General features: G+C 46.5%; 1 protein-coding gene across 1 annotated transcript; it reads left to right on the top strand.

Moving 5' to 3' along the window:
- On the top strand, positions 907-10,431 carry ODF1 (outer dense fiber of sperm tails 1; the record flags this gene model as incomplete). Its single annotated transcript, NM_214255.2, is given in 2 exon segments — positions 907-1,288; positions 9,879-10,431. Coding segments are annotated over 2 exon segments (789 nt in total). The 3' UTR covers positions 10,348-10,431.

The raw sequence follows: 24,977 nt of genomic DNA, 5'->3' as shown, positions 1-24,977 counted from the left end.
GGGCCACTGGAGAACTGAGGTTCCAGGATAGCCAGGATGCCAGCTAAGAAGGAATGGGCAGTTCATAAAGAAGGGGCGGAGTTCCTGTTGTGGCTCAGCAGAAACGAATCTGACTAGCATCCATGAGGACGCAGGTTTGATCCCTGGTTGTGCTCAGTGGGTTAAGGATCTGGCATTGCCATGAGCTGTGGTGTAGGTCACAGATGCAGCTTGGATCCTGCATTGCTGTGACTGACATAGGCCAACAGCTACAATTCCAATTGGACCCCTAGCCTGGGACCCTCCATATGCCACAGGTGCAGCCCTAAAAAGACAAACAAACAAATAAAAAATAAAAAAATAAAGAAGGGGCAAGACTCAGAAACTTAGGATTCAGAAGGTCAAAGTCAAAGGCTGATTTGAGGATGACTTGGTAACAAGAACCATGGGAAAGCTCTTTATATCTTTATAGTGGGAATAGCAACCAGAAGGAATCCTAGAGTATAAGAGGCAAGGTGTCAAGTCAAGGCCAGAGCTAGAAGGGTGTAGAGAGAGGGGCCAGGTGGCTTCTTCCATCCCCCGACACCACGATCTGCCTCGCTCTGGCTAGTCTGCCAGGCATAACGCTGACAATTCCAGGATAGGGAAATTTAGCCCAATGAACCCCCAAGACCTGTGACTGCTTGGGGGCGGGGGGACCCATCCCAATTCAACAGGAATGAAATCTCAGCATGAGTTTGGTTCTGAGAGCAGCCCTGTGACTCTAAGGAGAGTCTCTGAAGACTGTGGCTGTGTACGGTTCACACGGTAACCAAAGACTATGACATACTTAGAGTGCAGTGAGGTCATAGAACACAAGCTTTAAAGTAAGTGAACCATGCGTGCCTCATTTATTTTTAAAAGACACTTCTGAGAAGAGCTTAGAACAATTTTTTCCCCCCGAGTGCCATTTTCCACAGGTACTCACAGAGCAATAAGGTGTGACTGGAATGGCTGCACTGAGTTGCCTTTTGGACAGTGTTAGAAGGGACATAAAGAAGGTGGACAGAGAACTAAGGCAGCTGAGATGCATCGACGAATTCAGCACGCGATGCCTGTGCGACCTATACATGCACCCTTATTGCTGCTGTGACTTGCACCCGTACCCGTACTGCCTGTGCTATTCAAAGCGATCCCGCTCCTGCGGGCTGTGCGATCTCTACCCGTGTTGCCTGTGTGATGTCAAGCTTTACTGTCTTCGACCGTCTCTCAGAAGTTTGGAGAGGAAAGCCATCCGAGCCATAGAAGATGAAAAGAGAGAGCTTGCCAAGTGAGAACTTCCTAAGATTTTTCTAATTGGTATAGGAGCCTCCGAAGCTGGAATGGCGTGGGGTTGGGGTGGGAGGAGAGGGGACAATCAGTACTTGAACAAAGATGAGATGGGTTCAAGTAATGACTCTGGTGACTTTAGCCAAGATTTAAGAAAGATGAAATGGGTCCATGACGGAAATTGTAAGATTCTCAAAAGACAGTGTAATGATGTCGATTGGCAAGGTTGTTTTCGGCTTATAGCAGGAGTGCCAACGTGATAAATAATGTGGCTCTAATGAAGGAGAGAAACAGGGGGTGTCATTAAAAAGCTATTGGAAGCGGCAAACTAAACATTTTTTCTGGTTATGAGTAAAGTGATCTGAGTATACTTCGGCTCACAGAAATGGCTATGGGAGAAGTAATAATAATTGATCAAATCCTTAATGTTTGCCAGAGGCTTTACGAGCAGGGGAGCAAATTGAGCAATAGAGGCATTTCTTTGGTTTTGCAGGAAATCCTTTCTCCTATTCTCCAACTCTAGACAATTTAAAATTCATCTGGAATTGAGTTTATTGTCTGCCTCCCCCTTCGACTGCAGTAAAGATTGTGCAAATAAACCACAGAACTGAGAACCCAGATTTCAGAATAGAGTTGAAAAAGTTTGAATTGAATTGGGTAACTTTAATTGCACTTTAAAATTTTTTGGTTTTGATCACATTTTATTTTTTACCTAAGAAAGCTTTCTTCTTCTGTCTACATATGCTATTTAGTCTGCTGCTATGATGAAAAACGTGGTTGAAAGCACTGTCCTCTGGTTAAATAATTGTTATATCCATACATCGAGATGATATGTAGATGTAAAGAGGACCAAGGAAGCATTCGAAGTATTGTCATGTTAAGTGAGACAGGCAAGGTGCAGAACAGCTACTTAATAGACTACTATTTTTTATTATTTTAATTTTTTTGCTTTTCAGGGCCGCATGTGCGGCATACGGAGGTTCCCAAGCTAGGGGTCCAGTTGGAGCTACAGCTGCCAACATACACCACAGCTACAGCAATGCAGGATCCGAGCCTTGTCTGTGACCTACACCACAGCTCATGGCAATGCCAGGTCCTTGACCCGCTAAGTGAGGCCAGGGATCAAACCCGCAACCTCATGGTTCCTAGTCAGATTTGCTTCATCTGCGCCATGATGGGAACTCCTGCTACTATTTTTCAAAAGATGGGCACAGATAGATGGTCTTTTTATTGAACTATATTTGACACATGCCACTGCGTAAATTTAAGGTGTACAATGTTGTTAATTTGATACACTTATATATTGTAATATTATTGCCATTGTCATGATAATTAGCACGGCTGCTATGTTACATAATTATCATTTCTTTTTAGTGGCTGGAATAATTAAGTTCTAGTCTTTTAGCAAGTTGGATAATTACAATACAGTATTTATTGCCTATATTCACTATACTGTGCATTAGATTTCTCTAGGACTTGACTACTGGTTGCCAGCTTGTATCCTTAAACAATATCCTTCTCATCTAATAGACTAATAGATTAGATGATAGATAGATAGATAGATAGATAGATAGATAGATGGATAGATAGATAGATAGATAGATAGATAGATGGATAGGAAGAAAGAACATGATGGGTGGATGGAGGGAGGGAGAGAGGAATGAGACCCTTGAAAACAGTGACAGTAATACTTCACTCCCAAGGGCGACAGGGCAGTTGTTGTGCAGGTCATCAGTCACCCAAGGTCAGAAATGGACCTCCCTCTGCTGTCTGAAACTCACCTTGAACCACTTTTAATTTTTACTCCTTAGAGTATCCAGTTACATAAAAGCCATGCAGTGTGAGTCAGGGGTTCTCTTTTAAATGTTTGGTCTCAATGAAGGGTTAGTTGTGAGCAGGTCTGTGACCACTTCCCTGAGCCTCTGAACACTCGAATACCCTTGAGCCAAGTCCTCCCAGCTTCTGTCTCCTGGCTGTCCCTACTCTCAGGACCCTCCAGGTAAGGTCTTCACCACCTGGGCACCCTCTGCCTCCTCCAGGAGTCTACACAATGAATGACCTGCTGTAGATACAACTTCAAGCTTAATTCTCTTTATTCAATTCTTAATTCTCTTTATACTTAATTCTTGTTTATACAAGAGGTAATGTTTTCTATGGATTGTGATAATTTTCCTGACAAGGCCTGGATGTTTTTTTGTTTGTTTGTTTGTTTTCTGGCTGTGTCCGTATCACATGGAAGATCCCGCACCACAGCATTAACACAAAACACTGCAGTGACAATGCCGGACCCTCAACCCACTGTGCCACAAGGGAACTCCAAGGCCTGTATTTTTGCTAATTTTTTTTTTTTTCTGTTGTCTGAGGGAGTACATCAAGCTGCTGATGTCTTTACATTAATTCCCGGTTCTTCGAACTGATAACCCAGGGTCCATTTCTGAAGTGACCTCAGGCCTGCCCTCTTATATTTCTGCCCAGCCACTTTTCTTCCTATTTATACCACCCTGGGAAGCCCTCCTATTAATTCTGACAGCTTGACACTTCACTATCCTGAAAAGCTTAGTATTACCTGCAATCCCAAATATTCAGTTTTCTGAATATGGATGAAAATGTTAAACGCTGATCCAGCTCTCATCCCAGAGGACTCCCTCTGTTAATATTTTTTTCCAGCAAAATGCCTCTTTTTTCTTATCTCTCAGCTCCCAAACCATGACTAAATAGATCCAGAAATACTATGTTGATTCAATTTTTCAAAACCACTCCCGGTGTGAAATCTTGCCCAAGGCTTTTAGCATTTAGAAATCATAGGCGCAGGACCTCTTACCCCTTAAAGAGAAAGCTAGCAGTTTGGTTAGGTCATGACATGTCCTTTTCAGATGCCAAGCTGTGTTATCCAGAAGATTCTTCATCCAATGGGACAGTAGAATTCCTTGGCCTGGAGTTGCCATGGCCTCCCTGGAACTGTCTTTCTTTGTGAGAGTCTGTGTGCTGTCTTTGGGTCTTCCTTTAATAACAGGCAAGGTGCTTGGCTGAGCGTATAATTCCCGCCAGGAGTCTTTTAAGCCTTCCTGGTGTGTGTTATTTGAGTGGTGTGTGTGTGTGTGTGTGTGTGTGTGTGTGTGTGTGTGTGTGTGTGTGTGTGTGTGGAGTGTTTATAGACCAGGTACAGAAGGTCAGTTTCTTTTCTTTCTTCTTCTTTTTTTTTTTTTTTTGGCTTTTCAGGCCGGCATATGGAGGTTCCCAGGCTAGGGGTCTAATTGGAGCTGTAGCTGCCAGTCTACACCACAGCCACAGCAATGCCAGATCCGAGCTGTGTCTGCGACCTACAGCACAGCTCATGGCAACACTGGATCCTTAACCCACTGAGCAAGGCCAGGGATTGAACCCGAAACCTCATGGTTCCTAGTCAGATTCGTTAACCACTGAGCCACGACGGGAACTCCATAAGAACGTCCAATTTCTTTCCATTGTTTAACTGAGCAGCTGCTTCAAAAGACACCTTGGCCGTATCTTCATCTGTAGAGACCCATGTAAGTACTTGCATTTCTTCAGCTCTTTTAATATTCTTTTTCCCCCAAAAGCACCTTTTGCACCCCAAGCACCAGCCTTTCCCCTGACTCTTCCTTCCGCCTCCGGATTGCTAGAGATTGAAGTAACTGAATTTGGTTTCCTTTACAAGAAGCCATGCGACCAGCCTGATGGAAGTTGGCACCGGCTTCACCCCACACTTTGTAGGCTCCCTGTCTTCTGTTCTCCAGTGGCAGAACCAAAGCCAGCCCCTCCTCAATCCTGTCCTTAGGAGTTTAGGATCTCTACCGCCTGCCTCTAGTCCTGATGCGCAAATGAACCTTGATTTGCAGCTGCACCTAGGGAGGCAGTGGGCTCAACCTGCCCTTTGCTGGGGCCTGGAAACTAATCCTGAGACTCTGCTTCCTTCCACTCATCCAAGTATCTGAGGTCGGCTTGCGGCTCAAGAAGTTCCCCTAAAACTCCCTACAGGAGGGGCACCATCTTCTAAAACCTTCAAAAACTTGCCCTCTCATTTCTCCCTCACGCTCTGAGTATGCTTTTCACAGAATCGCCCTCACTGGGGGAGCGGGCGCGGGTGGGAGTGGGAGTCAGGGGCCACTGTCAGCCTTCAGGGTGCATTCTTTGTGGTCTAGCAGTGCTTCCCTGGGTCCCCACCCCGGGGGGGGGGAGTCTTTCCATCCCCCATCCTCTGACCCATATAGGTCAGGGCACAGCAGGGCACAGTCACACCGAGGGCAGAAACGAATCTGGGGGGCTTTACGGCGGCTGGCAGGTTGGCATTGCCACGGAGAAGAGAGCTTGCTATTTCCCTATGTGTCCCTACAGAGCTGGAAGGGACCTGGGCCCTTTGGTCCCCTCTCATCACGATGTCTTGGTGCCCATAGGTCTCGGAGTCTAGGCATCCCAGGGTGGCAGGAGTAGGAGTTGCTGCCCATCCAGGCCAAATGCACATCCATTATTTGACCTTACTGTTTCATGACACAGGACTTGGGGCTTGGTCAGTAAAAGCTTTGACTTTCAGGGAGGGCTGTGTAAGCCTGGTACAGCATGATAAAGAGACTTACACTTCACTGAGCAGAACCCAAGTGCCCAGCATGTGCCTTCAATCTAATCCTTATAATAGCTTTGCCTCCTTACAGATGGTGAAACAGAGTCAGGGGTAGTGGTCTGGATGATCAGGAAATGGCAGAGCCGGGACTTGAGGCCAGGTTTGCCTGAGTCTGGAATCCATGTGTTTAACCACCTGGTCAGTGATCCTTAGAGTGATCCGCAGCCAGCATCACCTGGAATTTGTTAGAAATTCAAATTCTTGGCTCCTCCCCAGCCAGGCTGAGTCAAGACTTTGGGGGTGGGGTCCAGATACCTGTGTTTGAATGACCCCCGCAAGTGTTCAGATGTACCCGTGTTGTGCTCTGGTCTCATTCAAAAGTCAGGAGGAGAGAGACAAGGCAGGAAATGGCAAGAGGGAGAAGAGAGGAGAGAGAAGGAAAGATGTGTTGGAAAGGAACAATCGAGCCTATTGGGCCAGGGGCAGGGGTCAACATTTGGAGAAAAAGGACAGTATGCCAAGGAAAACGAGAGGAATGCCAGGCTCCATTCGATTCAGAGAAGAGACAGGCCTTCTCGTCGTCCTCATTACTTATTCGTCACCCGGCTGAACCTGATTCATACCTGCATGAAGAACAAAAGGCAGGCTGTATCGCTCACCTTTGCTGTGGGCAGAATCACCTTCAGGAGCTGGTCACACATTCAAGTGAAATCCAGCTTCAGTCGGGAGAAGAGGCAACAGCCCAGAGTGGCTGGCAGACAGACAGCACTGCCCTCTGGCTTTTCCCCAGCTTTCTGCCACCAACCAAAGAGGCTGCCTTGCCTCTGTTTACTGTGACTAAGGTCCACGCTCATGATAAAGAGAAGAGCAGGCCATCTTCCTTTGCCCAGAACTCCACAGAACCAAGGAAAATCCCCTATGGGGTGACGGGGACATCGACAGGCGGGAGTCAGGTTGCAAGTTCAGAGTTAAATCTGATGAGTACCATGAGGCTTCTGCAATCTCTCCTGAATTCGCTCATCCCCACTGATAGCCCCTGACCTAAAAGCAAAAGGTAGAAGAAACTGGACCCAGCCAAGACGTTGGGGGCAATTTCCTGAAGACCCACAATTGTGAGACCCTGTCCAGCTGCTGCAGGAGGGAGGGGGCCAGAGTGACAGGAAGAGAGGAAGAGGGGGAATCTAAGCAAAAACAAGAACAAAATGGAGTTCCCGTCGGGGCGCAGTGAAAACGAATCCAAATAGGACTTGAGGTTGCACGTTCGATCCCTGGCCTCACACAGTGGGTTAAGGATCTGGTGTTGCCCTGAGCTGTGGTGTAGGTTGCAGATGTGGCTCAGATCTGATGTTGCTGTGGCTGTGGTGTAGGCCAGCAGCTACAGCTCTGGTTTGACCCCTAGCCTAGGAACCTCCATGTGCCGCAGGTGCGGCTCTAAAAAGACAAAGAAAAAAAAAACACTTATACTCCAAGGGCAGATTGCTAAGAGGAGGAAATGGACCTGGGAGCCAGCTTTGGCTTGTAGATCTGCCTCCCAGATCTATCTCCTGCACAAGGCAAGAGGGCTTATGGGTATTTTTTTTAAAATAATGTGTCTTTTTGCTTATCTATTTTTTCTGAGCTTTCTACAATGAACTTGTATAACTTAAGTAACAAAAAGAGGTACATGTATAACAATTCAACATAAAGAGTAAGAACTAAAAATGTACCTCAAGTCAGTCACAAGTAAGAGTCCAGACTCCTCAAGCCAAAGAGCTTCTAGAAAGCACGCATGCTGAGACCTCCCTTTGGAGGCCAGGAGATGAAAGAAGATTTACCAAGAGAGTCTCTTAAAACACATATTTTTAAAAAACATATCATCTTCTTTATCATCATCATCATTTTCTGGCTATGGTGTGCAGCTGCTGGATGTGAGATCACAGTTCCTAGACCAGGGATTGAACCCAGACCACAGTACTGGAAGCACTGAATCCTAACCATTTGACCACCAGGGAACTCCCACTTTTTTTTTTTAATGTTAAAGAGATAAAAGAAGACTACTTCAGAACATTACATCCTCTTTGGAAGAATCAGGCAATTAGAAAAGAAAGTGGGCCCTGAGCAAGCCCAGAGTATGCAAGGCCGATGCCAGGTCACCGAGGCTGAGTCGAGGTCCTCATAACAGTCTGACTGATGGTTAAAATCATGACCCTGGCATTTAACAGGTCTAGATTTGAATCTCAGCTCTGCCATTCACCACCGTCACCATCTCCCCATCTGTAAAATGGTGACAACTATACCTGCATGATAGGGTTCTTACAAAGGTTAAATGAAACAAGGTCTCTGATGGCCTAACACTTTCCCAGGGACTTTGAAAGAAAGAAAGAGGAGTTCCCATCATGGCTCAGTGGTTGACGAATCCGACTAGGAACCATGAGATTTCGGGTTCAGTCCCTGGCCTTGCTCAGTGGGTTAAGGATCCGGCGCTGCTGTGAGCTGTGGTGTAATGCGGCTTGGATCCCGCTTTGCTGTGGCTCTGGGATAGGCCGGTGGCTATGGCTCCAATTACCCTGGGAATCTCCATATGCCATGAGAGCGGCCCTAGAAAAGGCAAAAAGACAAAAAAAAAAAAAAAAAAAAAAAAAAGAAAGAAAGAAAAAGAAAGTCCTAACATCCTAGCCATGTGCCAAGCAGTCGTATAGACCCTTTTCATTTAGTAACTAATTTAAATCTCACAAAAGCCCTAGAAGTGGGTTACTATTATCACCTCAATTTTACAGATGAGGAAACTGAGGCACAGAGAGGTTAAAGAGCCTAAGCAAGTTTCCATAACTAATAAGAGGAGGAGCTGGGATGTAAATGCAAGAGAAAATGATCATTTTGTAACATATGGAAATATCAAATCCGCATGGTATACACCAGGGGCTAACACAGTGTCGTAAGTCAATGCACTTCAAACAAACACACACCCAAGCAACCAACCAACTAAATGGATAGAGAGATCTGAGGAGTCCCTGTTGTGGCGCAATGGTTAACGAATCCGACTAGGAACCATGAGGTTGGGGGTTCGATCCCTGGCCTCGCTCAGTGGGTTAAGGATCCGGTGTTACCGTGAGCTGTGATGTAGGTGCCAGACATGGCTTGGATCCAGCATTGCTGTGGCTGTGGCCAGCAGCTGCAACTCCAATTTGACCCCTCGCCTGGGACCCTCCATAAGCCACAGGTGAGGCCCTAAAAAGCAAAAAAAAAAAAAAAAAAAGAAAGAAAGAAAGAAAAAGAGATCCGATTTACAGGGCCAGGGTGTGGGGAGGAGGGAAGGGGAAATGGGATGAAAGTGGTCAAAAGGTACCAACTTCCAGTTGTAAGATAAATAGGTACCAGGGATGCGCCCTACCACACAGTTAACAGCACCATCGGACACGTGAAAGTTGTCAAGAGAGCAGATTCTGAGCTCTCCTTACAAAAATAACTTTTTCTCCTCCTAATTTTGGATCTATATCAGACGACGAATGGTCACTAAAGTTATTGTGATCATCGTTTCATGATGCAGGTAAATCAAATCATTACGCTGTACACCTTAAATTTATACAGGGCTGTGAGGCAACTGTATCTCAATAAAACTGGAAGAAAAAAAAAAAAGAAAATTCAAAATAGACGAATACAAGACAAAGATCTGGAAAGCCAAGCATCCATCTGTTGTTAACGGGTTACCTGTGGGGGAGTGTAATTTACGTGACAGGACTGTCGTTTTTTACTTTTCGCACTTCTGTAAAGTTTGGCTTTTCACTATGACTAGAATGTATTTTTGCATTTCCTTTTTTTTAAGGAATTCAGCGAGAGACAAAGTGATAGGCAAGAAATAGATTTCTTAAGATAGGATGCTTGTGAGAGATGCAAACGCACAGGCACGGAAGCTCTGCCTCTTTTTGCTGTTTTTGTTTGTTTGTTATAGAGAGGTAAAAATATTGCTTGTCAAGCTACGTCCGAATTCCCAGGTCTGAACTTCTTCCTCCAACCCTTTCCTTATCCTAAATTCCAGATTAAGAAGAACAACAAATAGAATTCTGGCTTCCTCTTGCTGTAGCAGTAATATTTTAGGATCGGTAAACGTGTGCGGCTTTGAACCTGATCAAGTCAAGGTTCGCGTGAAGGACGGAAAGGTGTGTGTGTCAGCCGAGCGCGAGAACAGATACGACTGCCTGGGATCGAAAAAGTACAGCTACATGAACATCTGCAAAGAGTTCAGCTTGCCCCCTTGTGTGGACGAGAAGGACGTGACGTACTCCTATGGGCTCGGCAGCTGTGTCAAGATCGAGTCTCCCTGCTACCCTTGCACGTCTCCCTGCAACCCCTGTAACCCCTGTAGCCCCTGCAACCCCTGCAACCCCTGCAACCCCTGCAACCCCTGCAGCCCCTGCAGCCCCTGCAGCCCCTGCAACCCCTGTGACCCCTGCAACCCATGCTATCCCTGTGGGAGCCGGTTTTCCTGTAGGAAGATGATTTTGTAAAGTGTAGGAACCCAGGACCTAGTAGAAGTCAGGTATCCAGCCAGGCAGCTCTTCCAGTGTTTCTGTCCCCCTCCCCACAGTCCCTGTTACTCAACAACTTAGGAAACTGAATACATAACTGCAATCCACTAGTGTGTGACAGTCTTTTGGTTCAACCCACTTCGGAGCCCCGCTCAGTCAGTGGGCATGAGAAGGATGAATGGCAGGAACGGCAGGTGAGTGGTAAGACACCCCTAACCACCCCCCGCCCTCCCCGCCCCCCACAGCCCCTATTTCATACCCCACCACCACCAAATCCCAGGAAAAGATGCTTTGGTGGTAGACATCCTCAAGCACTATTTTTCCCAAATGATTCTGTGGAGTTCCCACTGTGGCACAACAGGATCCATGGCGTCCCTGTAGTGCTAAGACACAGGTTTGATCCCCTGCAGGCACAGTGTGTAAAGGATCTGGTATTGCCGCACCTGCGGCTTAGGTTGCAACTGCAGCTGGGATCTGATCCCTGGTCGGGGAACTCTGTATGCCCGCAGGCAACCAAAAAAAGAAGAAAGAAAAACCCAAATGATTGTGTGACATGACATGTGATGTGACCTAGCACTGAAACAAAGCAGTCAAAGCAGAAACTGAGACTAGTGAGGGTTGAGGGCAAGTGCTTTTCCAGAGGCTGGAAGCACTGGAGAGAAAGTGACTCCCCAAGGAAATGTGGTTGGGGTTTTGCTGGAGCAGCGTCAGAGTAGAGAAGCGGGGGAGGGGAGAGCATATGGTGGGGTGGCCATAGGGCTGGCCCTTTCTCAACATCCCTGTGATGTGGGGGAAGGGCCAGCTTGGGTTCAGGATGGTTGGCAGCCTCCTCAGGATTTATTTCCACGATCTGCTTTTCTCAATCCCTAAAATTCCTTTAAGGCACAGAAGTTCAGTCCAAAGTTCATGAGTGGAAAAGTACAGCTTTCACCACATGATAGCAGAGTTCACCTGAACTTGGACCCTCCTGGACACAGCCCATGAGTCATTCTTGAGACAGAAATAAGTTAAAGGAAGAGACGATGGGGAAGCATCGAAATGAGGACATGGGCTGGTTTCAGATATGACGCAGGGAACATAAAACATTCACGTTGGGCAGTAATTTGCCCTTTTTTTTTTTTTTTAAGGGCTGCACCTTTGGCATATGAAGGTTCCCAAGCCAAAGGTCAAATCAGAGCTGTAGCCACTGGCCTTTACCACAGCCACAGCAACTGGGGATCTGAGCCGAATCTGCAACCTACACCACAGGTCGTGGCAATGCCAGATCCTTAACTCACTGAGCAAGGCCAGGAATCGAACCTGTGTCCTCATGAATGCCAGTCAGATTCATTAACCCCTGAGCCACGATGGGAACTCCAGTCTTTTTTTTTTTTTTTTTCTGTCTGTTTGCCATTTCTAGGGCCACTCCTGCGGCATATGGAGGTTCCCAGGCTACGGGTCTAATCGGAGCTGTAGCTGCCAGCCTACACCACAGCCGCAGCAACGCGAGATCCGAGCCACGTCTGTGACCTACACCACAGCTCACGGCAACACCGGATCCTTAACCCACTGAGCAAGGCCAGGGATCGAACCCACAACCTCATGGTTCCTAGTCACATTCGTTAACCACTGCGCCACGACGGGAACTCCGAGATTTTTTTTAAAGTCTCCCCAAGTGGAGTTCTCATCATGGCGCAGTAGAAACGAATCTGACTAGGATCCATGAGGATGCAGGTTCAATCCCTGGCCTCACTCAGTGGGTTAAGGATCCAGCATTTCCATGAGCTGTGGTGTAGGTCGCAGACGTGGCTCAGATCTGGCGTTGCTGTGGCTGTGGTGTAGGCCAGCAGCTGTAGCTCTGATTCAACTCCTAGCCTGGGGAACTCCATACGCCTTGGGTGCAGCCCTAAAAAGATAGATAGATAGATAAATGTCTCCCCAGGTACGGTTGAGAAACTCTGGATGGAATCTTAAAGCTCTCCCAAGCCTTTTTTTTTTTTTTTTTTCAAAGCTTCCTTCAAGTTCAAGGTTAAAGTATTTTGATGGTGATAGCAAACATATTTTGCTTTCAGTTGAGGGATTTCTTCCCACTAATACAGGTGAAGAAAAAATCTAGAACATTATAGAAACGTATTACTTAGCAGTTAGGTAAAAATGAATGTTTGGGTGTACCAAATGGTAGAATTACCTTAAGTGTCTTGTCATACTTTGATTACATATTCATAAATATGCTAGTTTTTTTTTTTTTTTCCTTTTGGTCTTTTTAGGGCTGCATCTTTGGCATATGGAGGTTCCCAGTCTGGGGGTCCAATCGGAGCTGTAGCCACTGGCCTACACCAGAGCCACAGTAACACAGGATCCAAGCCGAATCTGCGACCTACACCACAGCTCACGGCAATGCCAGATCCTTAACCCACTGAACGAGGCCAAGGATCGAACCCTCAAACTCATGGTTCCTAGTCAGATTCATTTCTGCTGCGCCATGATGGGAACTCCAAGTATTCTAGTTTCCAAGTAATATATTTTGAAATGGATTTTGAAAAAATTTCATGCTGTGAAGTCAATGGAATCCCCCCCAAGGTTTTGAATAGGTAGGAATCTGCCCTCTGGAGGGCGCCCTTCAGGGCACACCTGGTGACAGTTCTTTATTCACCTGCTCACCCTGTAGCCCAGATTCATTCATTTATTCACCCATCTGCCAACCAGACGTTTTCAGTTTAAATGCGGATACTGTGCTCTGTCGCGGAGAAATAGCCTCTGCACAAATGCTTCAAACTAAATCCAAGGAGGTGTTTAGAGGAACTGGAAGAGGAGAGAGTTCAAAGAAACTGAATTTACAAGGGCTGGGAGAGGCCCCAGGGGCATTCCAGACGGGCGGCCTTGGGCATTTTCCAGGAAAGCAATAGTGACCTCACTGCCTCTCTGGATGTCTTGGGGACCCCAGGGGCCACCCCTCAGCTGGGAGCCTGGTCTGTGGTGGGTTGGTTGCCTGAGTCTGCTCACCAGCCTCACGAGGAAAAACCTGCCACAGAGGCCAGGGTTTGCCTCCTGAGAAGCTGCTGTGACACAGTGCAGGGTCAGGAGCTGTTGTCAATGGGAAGGACCTTTCCCGGAGCGTCTCACAGTGAAGGCAAGACCAACGCAGTGATGTATTTGTGAAGACACTTGACAGTGGGGAATCAGGAACTAAATTAGATGATGTGGATATTCGGTGCCCTCGACATCAGAGAACGGTCCTGGCGGGGGAAGCAGGCCAGAGGAGGAGCAGAGCTTGGGTGAGGGCCCGGTCTGAGGCCTCGAGGTAAAGCACAGAGGGCGGCTTCTTCCAAGAACTGAGTGGTTCCTGAGAATGAGGAGACGGTGTATACGAGGCAGGAGAAAGAGGAAACATTGACCGTGTCCAAGAGTGTCCTTCATTGGCTGGGTAGACCCTGGCCTTGGAGAGCTGTGCTGTGGCCTTTAATAAACTTGCAGATCACAGTCCAGTTAAAATATCCTACGCCATCTACCAGGGAGGGAGAGAGGGATGGGGGTGACTCCAGATGAGCAGAGGCAGGAGATGGGCCCAGAGAGCAACCAGACGATGCGGGCGCCCCGAGCTACGGCACCAGCCAGTGTCACCCCGAGCTACAGCACCGGCCAGTGTGTGACAATGAATGAACATATAAATGGAGTAAAGATACCACCTTCTAAGAAACACGCTTGGTAAATACTGTAAATTAAGGTTGGAGCTGAGGATAATTATGCATCTTAGTGAACATGGAATATATCTCAGAGCCAAAGAACTGGGGGGTTTTTTGGTGTTTTTGCTTTGTCTTTGTTTTTGTTTTTCTTTTCACAGCCACTCCTGTGATATATGGAAGTTCCCGGCCTAGGGGTCAAATCAGAGCTGGAGCTGCCAGTCTACACCACAGCCATGGCAACACTGGATCAGAGCTGCAGCTCACGGCAACACTGGATCCTCTACCCACTGAGCAAGGGCAGGGATCGAACCTGCATCCTTACGGAGACAACATCTGGTTCTTAACCTGTTGAGCCACAACACAAACTCCAGAACTGTTTTTTTGTTTGTTTGTTTGTTTGTTTGTTTGTTTGTCTTTTTGCCATTTCTTGGGCCGCTCCTGCGGCATATGGAGGTTCCCAGGCTAGGGGTCGAATCGGAGCTGTAGCCACCGGCCTAAGCCAGAGCCACAGCAACGCGAGATCCAAGCCGCATCTGCAACCTACACCACAGCTCATGGCAACGCCGGATCGTCAACCCACTGAGCAAGGGCAGGGACCGAACCCGCAACCTCATGGTTCCTAGTCAGATTCATTAACCACTGCGCCACGACGGGAACTCCTGTTTTAATCATGTCATAAAAAGTTTCTCAGGTTCAGCATTGGGGGGAACCCATATGCAATGTATTGTTTGAGGGATTTCTTTCATGCAGTAAATTACTTTATAAAATGACATTAAAGCTCTTCAGTTGACTCTTCTTCAGTCATTGTAATTTGAGTGAATACAATGTTCATGTCCCCAGAACAAGTGGAATACATAGTTTTTTGTTTTTTTGTTTTTTTGCCTTTTCTAGGGCTGCTGCCATGGCATGAGGTTCCCAGGCTAGGGGTCAAATCAGAGCTGTAGCCACCGGCCTACACCACAGCCACAGCAGCATGGGATCCGAGCTGCATCTGCAACCTACACCACAGCTCACGGCAACACCGAATCCTTAACCCTCTGAGCGAGGCCAGGGATGGAACCTACAACCTCATGGTTCCTAGTTGGATTCGTTTCCTAGGCGCCATGACAGGAACTCCGGGAAGCAACTGCTTTTGCTGCTGATTTAGAAGCATACCTTTCCAGTCTGGAAATGTCTACCAAGCCTTGGTTCCTAGCCTTAAAGGTACGAGGGGAACAAAATCCATCCACTGCTTAGGCCTTGATGAGTGTCTAAAATTTAGCAATCAGACTTCAGTGAACTTCTCCCAAAAAACCTGAGCCCTGGTGCCAGGGTTAGTCCCACAAAGGTCAGCATGCTTGGCAGACGATGTAACCCCACACCTTGAAGGCTCATAATACTGGCCTCCGACAGGTGAAGCCTGTGCTTCAGACAAGGTGTTGGTAGCAGGAAGCATCCTGGAGCCAGGAGGCCAGGCAGGGTGTCTGAAATCCAGCATTCACTGTTCCTGAGGCACGTGGGCCACCACTTAGAAGCCTCCCAGCAGATCGCCTTTCTCTTTGCTGTGGAGAGAACTCCTGTGGGGCACGGGCATGAGCCTGCATGGCTGGAATCCCTTCTGCTCTTAGTAGAACGGGGACCACCAGCATCAGGATATATGAAGTTTCCAGTCTGGAAGGTACCCCTTTTTGGAGTTCCCACTGTGGTACAGTAGGTTAAGAACCTGACTGCAGCAGCTCAGGTTGGTGCGGAGGTGCAAGTTCAATCCCCAGCCCGGCACAGTACGTTAAAGGATCCAGCGTTGCTGCAGCTGCCACTGGGAATCAATCCCTGGCCCCAGGAACTTCCATATGCTGCAGGTGTGGCAAGAAAGGAAGAAAATACCCCTTTTCTTCAACTGAAACTTCAGTGAAAATTGCATTTTCATACACGAAGGAAAATGATCTCAGAAGAGTTTTACTCCAGTTTGCAATTTTTTTTTTTTTTGGTATAAAACATTTGTGTGTGTGTGTATGTGTGTGTGTGTGTGTGTGTGGCCACCCCTGCAGCATGTGGAAGTTCCCGGGCCAGGAATCAAACCCTCACCACAGCAGTGACCCAAGCCACAGTGGTGACAACACCGGATCCTTAACCCGCTGTGCCACAAGGGAACTTTTGAACAATAATTTTTTTATACTCATGAATCCGTAGGTCAGAAATTCAGGCAGGGCATGGTGGGATGCTTTGTCCTTGCTCCATCTGGGAAGACCCAGATGGCTGAGCTCTTCTGAAGGTTTCTTCATTCACTCTCTGGCACCTGAGCTAGGATGACTCAGGGCTGGGCTCTGATTTTTTTTAGATTAAAAAAAAAAAATCCTGGAGTTCCCATCGTGGCACAGCAGAAACGAATTGGACTAGGAACCATGAGATTGTGGGTTCGATCTCTGGCCTCGCTCAGTGGGTTAAAGATCCAGCGTTGCCATGAGTTGTGATGTAGGTCGCAGACTCGGCTCGGATCCCACGTTGCTATGGCCCTGGCGTAGGCCAGTGGCTACAACTCCAATTAGACCCCTAGCCTGGGAACCTCCATATGCCGCTGGTGCGGCCCTAAGAGGACAAAAGACAAAAAAAAAAAAAAAAAAAAAAATCTTACAGCATAAAAAGCATTGAAAATGTTTCCACTAATGGAACATTTTAAATCAACACTGCATTAGAAAATTTCAGGAATATGGTCACCACGCCTATGAAAACTACAGACACATTTAAGCTTTATTCACTGTTTTTCTCCCCCATATGTTTGTTGTTATTAAGGCCATTCAAACTAAAAATGCATCAAGGTTTAGTGTCTGTTCTATAAATATAATGAGCATTCACCCCAGGTTTTCTGGGACAGCCCAGGTTTCAAACGACAATATCCTGGTTTGGGGATGGGGGAACGGGGTCCATACGTTGCTGCCATTATATGGGGAGGGTCTCTTGATCCAGGTGTTAAAGGGTTCGTGCAGACAGATCTGAGACAGCATCAGAACAAAAGGGTTCAGAAAACCTGGAGTTTTCATCTTGGCGCAGGGGAAACCAAACTGACTAGGATCCATGAGGATGCAGGTTCGATCTCTGGCCTCCATCAGTGGGTTAAGGATCTGGTGTTGCCGTGAGCTGTGGTGTAGGTCACAGACGCTGCTCAGATCTGTCATTGCTGTGGCTCTGGCATAGGCCGGCAGCTGTAACTCCGATTAGACCCCTAGCCTGGGAACCTCCATATGCCGTGGGTGCGGTCCTAGAAAAGACAAAAAAAAAAAAAAAAAAAAAAAAGAACAGGCAAGCTGTTTGAGCCCAGCTGGAAGCCCTTGAAGAAGCAGGCAGAGGTGGAAAGGCGAGGCAAGCCTGAGCCAAGGTATGTCTGGGCAAGACAACTTGATAACAGATCTTGGGAGAGGAAGTTGGTTTCTTGAGTCAGTGCCTTAGTCACCTTCCGGTATCATCACTGTCACATGTGTTTTAGCCTCCAGGGCCCAGCCACGGGCTTCTAAGGTGGTTCTACCACCCAGGAAGGAGGCAGATTCTAGAAGGGTGGGCCTACACATTTCACGTGTGGGAGAAACCTGCGCGCCTTCTTTGTGTGAATCCACTCGAGGACTTCCTCTGTGCCCGGCCGCCTGCGAGAAGCTGGGCAGAATCCAGAAACGGCCAAAACCCCAGTCTTTGCCTTTAGGAATTTTCTGGCCAGGGTGGAGATAGACCTACAAGGTGGTAAGGGATAATTCACCTTATCAGGGATCCCACTCTAGGTAGAAGCAAGCACTGAGGGGCACCCAGAGGACAGAGCCACTCGCCATGGGACAGCTGGGGTGACTCAGGCGGGCCACCGAGCATGGGCCTCACACAGCCACTTCTAAGTCCTCCTTCCCCTCCCTGTATGAATCCCGGGAATAACTGAATCCTGGGAATAACAGGAACTGCTGTTCCTGGGCCTGAATAAGCACTTCTGAGAAGCCCCCTTCTGTCTCCAGGCTCCTGATGCTTCTCTTTAAGGATCTGTTAGCATCCCAGCAGGAAACAGAGTGGGAGCTTTTAAAAGGCTTTTGAGTGAAGTGACTATTATAGAGGTGTGGGTGGTAGCTTCCTGTTTGTAATAAGAGAGGTTGATGCCCTCCGTGACTGCCAAGAGAGAAAGACACTTGTCCCCTGGACCTGCGGAAGCAGGGGCAGAGGTGGTGTTACTATGCCCTGGAGAAAGCTGGAGCCCTGGGTGAGGGGCTGCTGGGCAGAGGCTGTGGCCAGGACTGCCCAGCAGCTGGGGAGTGAGAGGAATAAATATTCCCACCTCCCTTACCTCCCATCCCTCACCTCCAGGCAGTGTATTTATTCCACAGGCCAAGCCCAGTGGGAGACTTGAAGGCAGGGGAGCCCAGAGGCGGTTCAGCTGCCCAGGGGCCGTGGCAGAAGAGAGAAGAATGCAATGTGCACCTTTAGAGTTGATGGAAAATAACCTACACTCTTCCTTCCTTCCTTCCTACCTGTTTTCCTGCTTGCCCACCCGGCATCACGCCTGGAGTTGAGGCATTAAACATCAACGAGCCTTAGACCTGGTCCTCAAATTTAGGGAGCTTACAATCCAGGAAGGAGATAAATCGAGGGAAACCAATGTGGGGTGGATGAATTCAGGAAACAACCTGGGGTTTGGTTTTTCTTCTCCAGATTCAGGCCATATAGCTCCTTGCTCCTAGAGCTACAGTGTCTGAAGGGACCCATGAAAACCTTTACACACAGCTTATCCAGGAAAGCCCAGGCGATGGGGTTCAGAGACGACATGCCTCTTGGCCCCCGGTCATGATCCCCTGGGTCTCTGTTATTCATCGACATGTCTATTCCTTTTATTTAGACCTAGGCATGCTACCTTAATATGCAATGCAAGAGGAATTCAGACAAATATCTTTTAATCTCGGGATGGAGAAAAACAATCTGGGCGAGACCTGGTCCCCAGAAGCCATAACGAAATATACAGATATATTCAACATTTTTTAATATCGTGAGGCAAAAATCATAAGGTAAATGGATGGAGAACAGTATGGAGTTTCCTCAAAAAACTGCATATAAAACTACCATAGGATCCAGCAATCCTACTCCTGGGCATCTATCTGGAGAAACCTGTAATTTGAAAAGATATATGCACCCCAATGTTCATTGCAGCACTATTTACAATAGCCAAGACATGGAAGCAAAGTAAATGCCCATCAATAGAGGGTTAGGTAAAGAAGATATGGAACGTATATACAAAGGACTATTACTCGGCCATAAAAAAAACCAAAATAATGCCATTTGCCGCAACATGGAGGGACCTAGAGATTATCATACTAACCGAAGTAGTCAGATAGAGAAAGATAAATGTCATATGATATTACTTATATGTGGAATCTAATAAAAATGATACAAATGAACTTACAAAACAGAAACAGAGCTCTCTTGTGGCTCAGCCAGTTAGGGATCTGGTGTTGTCACTGCTGTGGCCCCAGGTCACTGTTGTGGCATGAGTTCAACCCTGGCCCAGGAACTTCTGCATGCCACAGCTGCGACCAAAAAACCCAACCCAAACCAAAACTAAACAGACACAGGCTCACAGATCTCGAAATCAAACTTATGGTCACCAAAGGGGAAACACTGGGGGAAGGGATAAACTAGGAGTTCGGTATTAACATATACACGCTACCATACGTAAAAAAGGACCTACTGTATAGTACAGGGGCCTCTACTCAATACTCTGTAATAAACTATATGGGAAAAGAACCTGAAAAAGAATAGATATATGTACATGTAAAACTGAATTGCTTTGCTATACATGAAACTAACACAATATTGTAAGTCAACTATATTCCAATAAAATTTAAAAAACAAAAAGTCAATAGAGACATAATAGACTAGGAAAAAAATAGTTGGAACCTAACAAAGTTTACATCCTTAATAAACAATTCAAACAGCAAAGGACCAACAATTTAAAAATGGGGGAGTTCCTGCTACGGCCCAGGGGGTTAAGCACCTGACTGCAGTGGCTTGGGTTGCTGTGGAGGTGAGGGCTCAATGGCTGGTCTGTTGCAGTGGGCTGAAGGATCCAGTGTTGCTGCAGCTGTGGCATAGGTCGCAGCTGCGGCTCAGATTCAATCCCTGGCCCAGGAACTTCCTTATGCTGCAGGTGCGGCCATTAAAAAAATTTTTTTTAATGGGCAAGAAGAATACGTACGACAGCTTTAGTCATAACCTCTGAAAATGAAAAGCAGCACAATGTCCCTCAATAGGATATAGACTGGATAAATAAACTGCAGGACATCCTCACAATGGGATATTATTCTGTGATTTTAAAGAATAATAAACTATTAGGTCACACACACACACACACACACACACACACACACACACACACATGAAACCATGGATGAACCTTAATACATATTGCTAAATGAAAGAAGCCAATCTGAAAAGACTCATACTGTGTAATTCCAACTATATGACATTCTGCAAAACTCCAAACTATAGAGAACAGTAAAAAGATCAGTGATTGTCGGGATTGGTAGAAAAGCAGTAGAGGAATGAATAAAAGAAGCGTAGATTTTTTTTTTTTTTTTTAGGATGATAAAACTATTCTGGCTGATACCACAATTGTAAATACAGGACACCATGCATTTGTCAAAACCCATAGAATTTTGCAGCACAAAGAATGAACCAAAGAAAGCATAGACCTGAAAAAAAAAAAACCCTACAAAAAAACAACAAGAAAAAAAAAACATTTAGGAGATAAAGAGACCCCAGGATTGAATGCAGACTGTGATGAAATAATCGATATTACAAATGTAATAAAACATCTGCCTGAATTGTGTGAGGGGGAAAGATGTTGACCTAAGTAATTTTAGACATGAGTGGAGCCATAAGACTAAAGGAAAAAAAAAAAGAAAGAAAAAAAAGAAAAGAGAAAAAGAAAAACCTGCCATAAAACTGTACTCTACTTGATGAAGTTGTTTCCCAGAAGGGGTACGGGTTAATAACTCTGCTATTGCTACCCACGTACTGGAAATGAACAAGGAAGTAAGTATTGGTGGGTGAGAGGAGCCAGGTTCTCACGGTTAGAATGAGCATTTACAAGTAATCATGGAAAGGAGGCTAGACTATTCCACGTGACAATGGATTAGAGTTACAGACGGGAAAGAATGCATGTTTTTCATATAAAAATATTTATAGAGGGAGTTCCCGTCGTGGCGCAGAGGAAATGAATCCAACTAGTATCTGAGAGGATGTGGGTTCGATCCCTGGCTTTGCTCAGTGGGTTAAGGATCTGGCATTGCCATGAGCTGTGGTGTAGGTCACAGATGAGGCTCGGAGCCTGTGTTGCTGTGGCTGTGGTGCAGGTCAGCAGCTGTAACTCCAATTCAACCCCTAGCCTGGGAACATCCATATGCCGTGGGTGCAGCCCTAAAAAAGGAATATACATAGACAGTATTTAGCAAGTTCATATCTATTTCTTTGCCCCATCTGCTGAGAGGATCTAGAAGCAAAAATACCCCAATAGCACTGAGCAATCTTGTACCAGACCTCGGTTTCTAATACCATTCTCTCACAAAGAAACTAGGACTCTTTGGAGAAAAAGCTGGCTCCAGGACAGGGCAGGAAATACACAAGAAGAACCTGGAGCACCTTGAAGTGACAGAAAGTAAGGATGTGCTGAAAAAACCAAAACCCACATTGATGGGGGTTTGTCAAGGGTGATGGGAGCCATCTAAGAAAGATCCCACTGGTCAAAGCAGGAACAACCTTTTCTCTTTAGGGCCACACCTGCGGCATAGGGAGGTTCCCAGACTAGCGGCTGAATTGGAGCTACAGCTGCCGGCCTACGTCACAGCCACAGCCACAGCCACGCAGGATCCAAGCCACATCTGGGACCTATGCTGCAGCTTGCAGCGATGCTGGATCCTTAACCCACTGATCAAGGCCAGGGAACGGACCCACATCCTCACAGACACTACGTCGGGTTCTTAATCCACTGAGCCATAACAGGAACTCCCAACGCTGAAACAATTTGAACAACAACGTAAGATAGTATTGGATTATAACCTAAAGTATAAGGAAAATATCCGTGCACTCATGGATATGCAAAATGAAGGACTGTGTAAATAATTACATGAGGGAGAACAGGCAAATCTCTCGGAAGAATTCCAAATAATATATGTAGATACCTTAACCTCAAGGAGATGGAGCATAACTCCGCACGCCTTAGGCATGGCTTGCACCTAGTAACTGCATTCCACAGAGAACAGGGTGGAAGAAGAGGGGAAAGAGTCACTTTGGAGGGGAGAACCTGACAAGCCTTCCCCTTAGGCAGGTGTTCAAGGTCAACATAGACGATCATGAGTCATGTTGACAGCAGGTAGCCCAGCACCAGCCTAGTCATGAGAAAAAGACCAGACAAGGCCCCGTACACAGTCCTACTGCAAACTGCCTGACCTGCGCTATTCAAAACTGTCAAGGTCATCGAACATAAGGAGCATCCAAGAAGCTGCCAAAGCCAAGCAGCACCTAAGGGGATGAAACAACCAAGTGTACCATGGTTCCCGGATGGGATCCGGGAACAGAAAAGGAACATTAGGTAAACACTAAGGACGTGCTGAATAAAGAGTGGGCTTCGTCATGGTAATGTATCAACATCTGTCCATAAACTGTAATCGATGGGCCACAGGAATGGAAGCGGCTTATAACAGGGGAAATGGCACAGGCTCTAGGGAAGCTCTCTGCACTGGCTTCACAATTTTTCTGTAAATCTAAAACTGTTCTTAAAAATAAAGTTTAAGGTAATTTTAAAAATAAAAGATAGGCAAGAAGAGGTGTTCCCAGTGTGGCTCCGTGGGTTAAGGATCCAGCGTTGCCATAAGCTGTAGCATAGGTGGCAGATGTGGCTTGGATCCCCTATGGCTGTGGCTGTGGCTCCAATTCAACCCTTAGCTTGGGAACTTCCATATGCCACAGGGGTGGCCATAAAAAGGACAGGCAAGAAGGCAATTTAGAGAAGAGGAAATGTAAGAGGTCAGGACACATGAACAAAACACGCCAACCCCTGTGGTCTTTAGAGCTATGAATTAAACCATTTAACTGCATGCTTTTTTTTCACACATCAGATTAGCTTAAACCATAAAGAGCAACAGCATTTCACTCTGGCTGGAGGCGGTTTTGCAGTTAAGAGGACACACTCATTTCTTGCTGGTAAAAATGTAAGTTACTAAAACTTCTGGACAATAATCTGACATCATTTCCTAAAAAATGTATGTATCTTTGGAGGCCATATTCCACCTGTGGCAACTTTCAGAAATAAGAGCACTGGTGCACACAAACCAAAGGACATATTTTAAAGGTTGGTTTGAAAAAGTGAAAGTTGGAAAACCCTCTGAGTATCTCTCATTAAGGGAAGAGTTGAATAGACTACAGACTGCCTTGCCTGTCCTGGGACCTAATTGACTAAACCTGATGGGTGAGGGCTCCATGGACTGATCCAGGGGATACCGTGAAACAATAAGAGGTTATGGATTGATGTATATCATCCTGGCTCTGCAAAACAACAATGATGTGACACAATAACACAGGTGTACATGTAAGGATGAATATGTGTGAAAAATCTAAGTTGAATTTTTAATACTGTTTATGGGCAGGAGTTAGCAGGGAAGAGTGGGCTGAACCATCACCTTGTTCCTAACATGTCTCTGGACTGCGTATAACACAAACCAAACATATGTTACTTTTTATTTTTGAGAAAGCAAATAAAATTTAAATTAAAAAATTCAATGGTCATATGGCAGACAGAATAATGTCCCTAACCCACTCAAGATAACCTCCAAGACTTAACCGTGGGAACCTGTGGATGCGTTACTTTACACGGCAAAATGTATAAAGTCACAGCTGAAAGTGAGACTAAGGATTTTATTTTGTCTTTTTAGGATCGCACCTGAAGCACGTGGAAGTTCCCAGGCTAGGAGTCGAATTGGAGTTGCAGCTGCTGGCTTACACCACAGCCACAGCAACACTGGATCTGAGCCACATTTGTGATCGAGTGTGCAACTTGGGGCAACGCTGGATCCGTAACCCAATGTGTGAGGCCAGGGATCGAACCCACGTCTTCACGGATACTAGTTGGGTTTTTAACCCACTGAGTCACAAAGGGAACTCCATGACCAAGGATTTTAAAATGGGAAGAGTATCCTGGATTGTTCACATGAGTCCAGTGTAATCACTGGGGCCCTTAAAAGGAGGGTTCCGTCCACGCTTGAGGCCAGAAGCAGAGGCTGGAGTGATACAAGCCAAGGGGACCTCTGGCCAAGGAATGCAGCTGACCTCCAGGAGCTGGAGAAGGCAAGGAAATGGATTCTCCCCTGGAGTCTGCACAAGGAACACAGTCCTGCTTACACCTACATTTTAGAACTTCTGACCTCCAGAATTATAAGAAAATAGATTTGTGTTGTTAAGTCACTGGGTTTGTGGTACTCTGTTAGAGCAACAACAGGAAACAAACACAGGGTCACATTTCAGATGTGATTCATCACTGCTACTTTAGCATTTCTGAGCTCCTAAAGGGAGATAGATAGATAGATAGACAGATCGATCGATTGAACGATCGATCGATCGATCGATCTTGCTTTTTATGCCTGCACTCGTGGCATATGTAAGTTCCCAGGCTAGGGGTCTAATCGGAGCTACAGCTGCCAGCTTACATCACAGCCACAGCAATGCCAGATCCAAGCCGTGTCTGTGACCTACACCACAGCTCACAGCAATGCTGGATCTTTAACCCAAGGATCGAGGCCAGGGATCAAACCTGCAACCTCATGGTTCCTAGTCGGATTCGTGTCCGCTGCACCACAACGGGAACTCCCCTGAAGGGAGATTTTTTAATGGGGTAAAACAAGTAGCCTGGATAGCTCAGACTTCAGCTGGGGAGGAGCCAGTCCCAAGGGTTTGAAA

This window comes from Sus scrofa, chromosome 4 (genome assembly GCF_000003025.6).
Source record: "Sus scrofa isolate TJ Tabasco breed Duroc chromosome 4, Sscrofa11.1, whole genome shotgun sequence".
NCBI classification, from domain to species: Eukaryota; Metazoa; Chordata; class Mammalia; order Artiodactyla; family Suidae; genus Sus; species Sus scrofa.
Note: the sequence above shows the minus strand (reverse complement) of the source record. Positions and strands in the feature narration are given on the sequence as shown.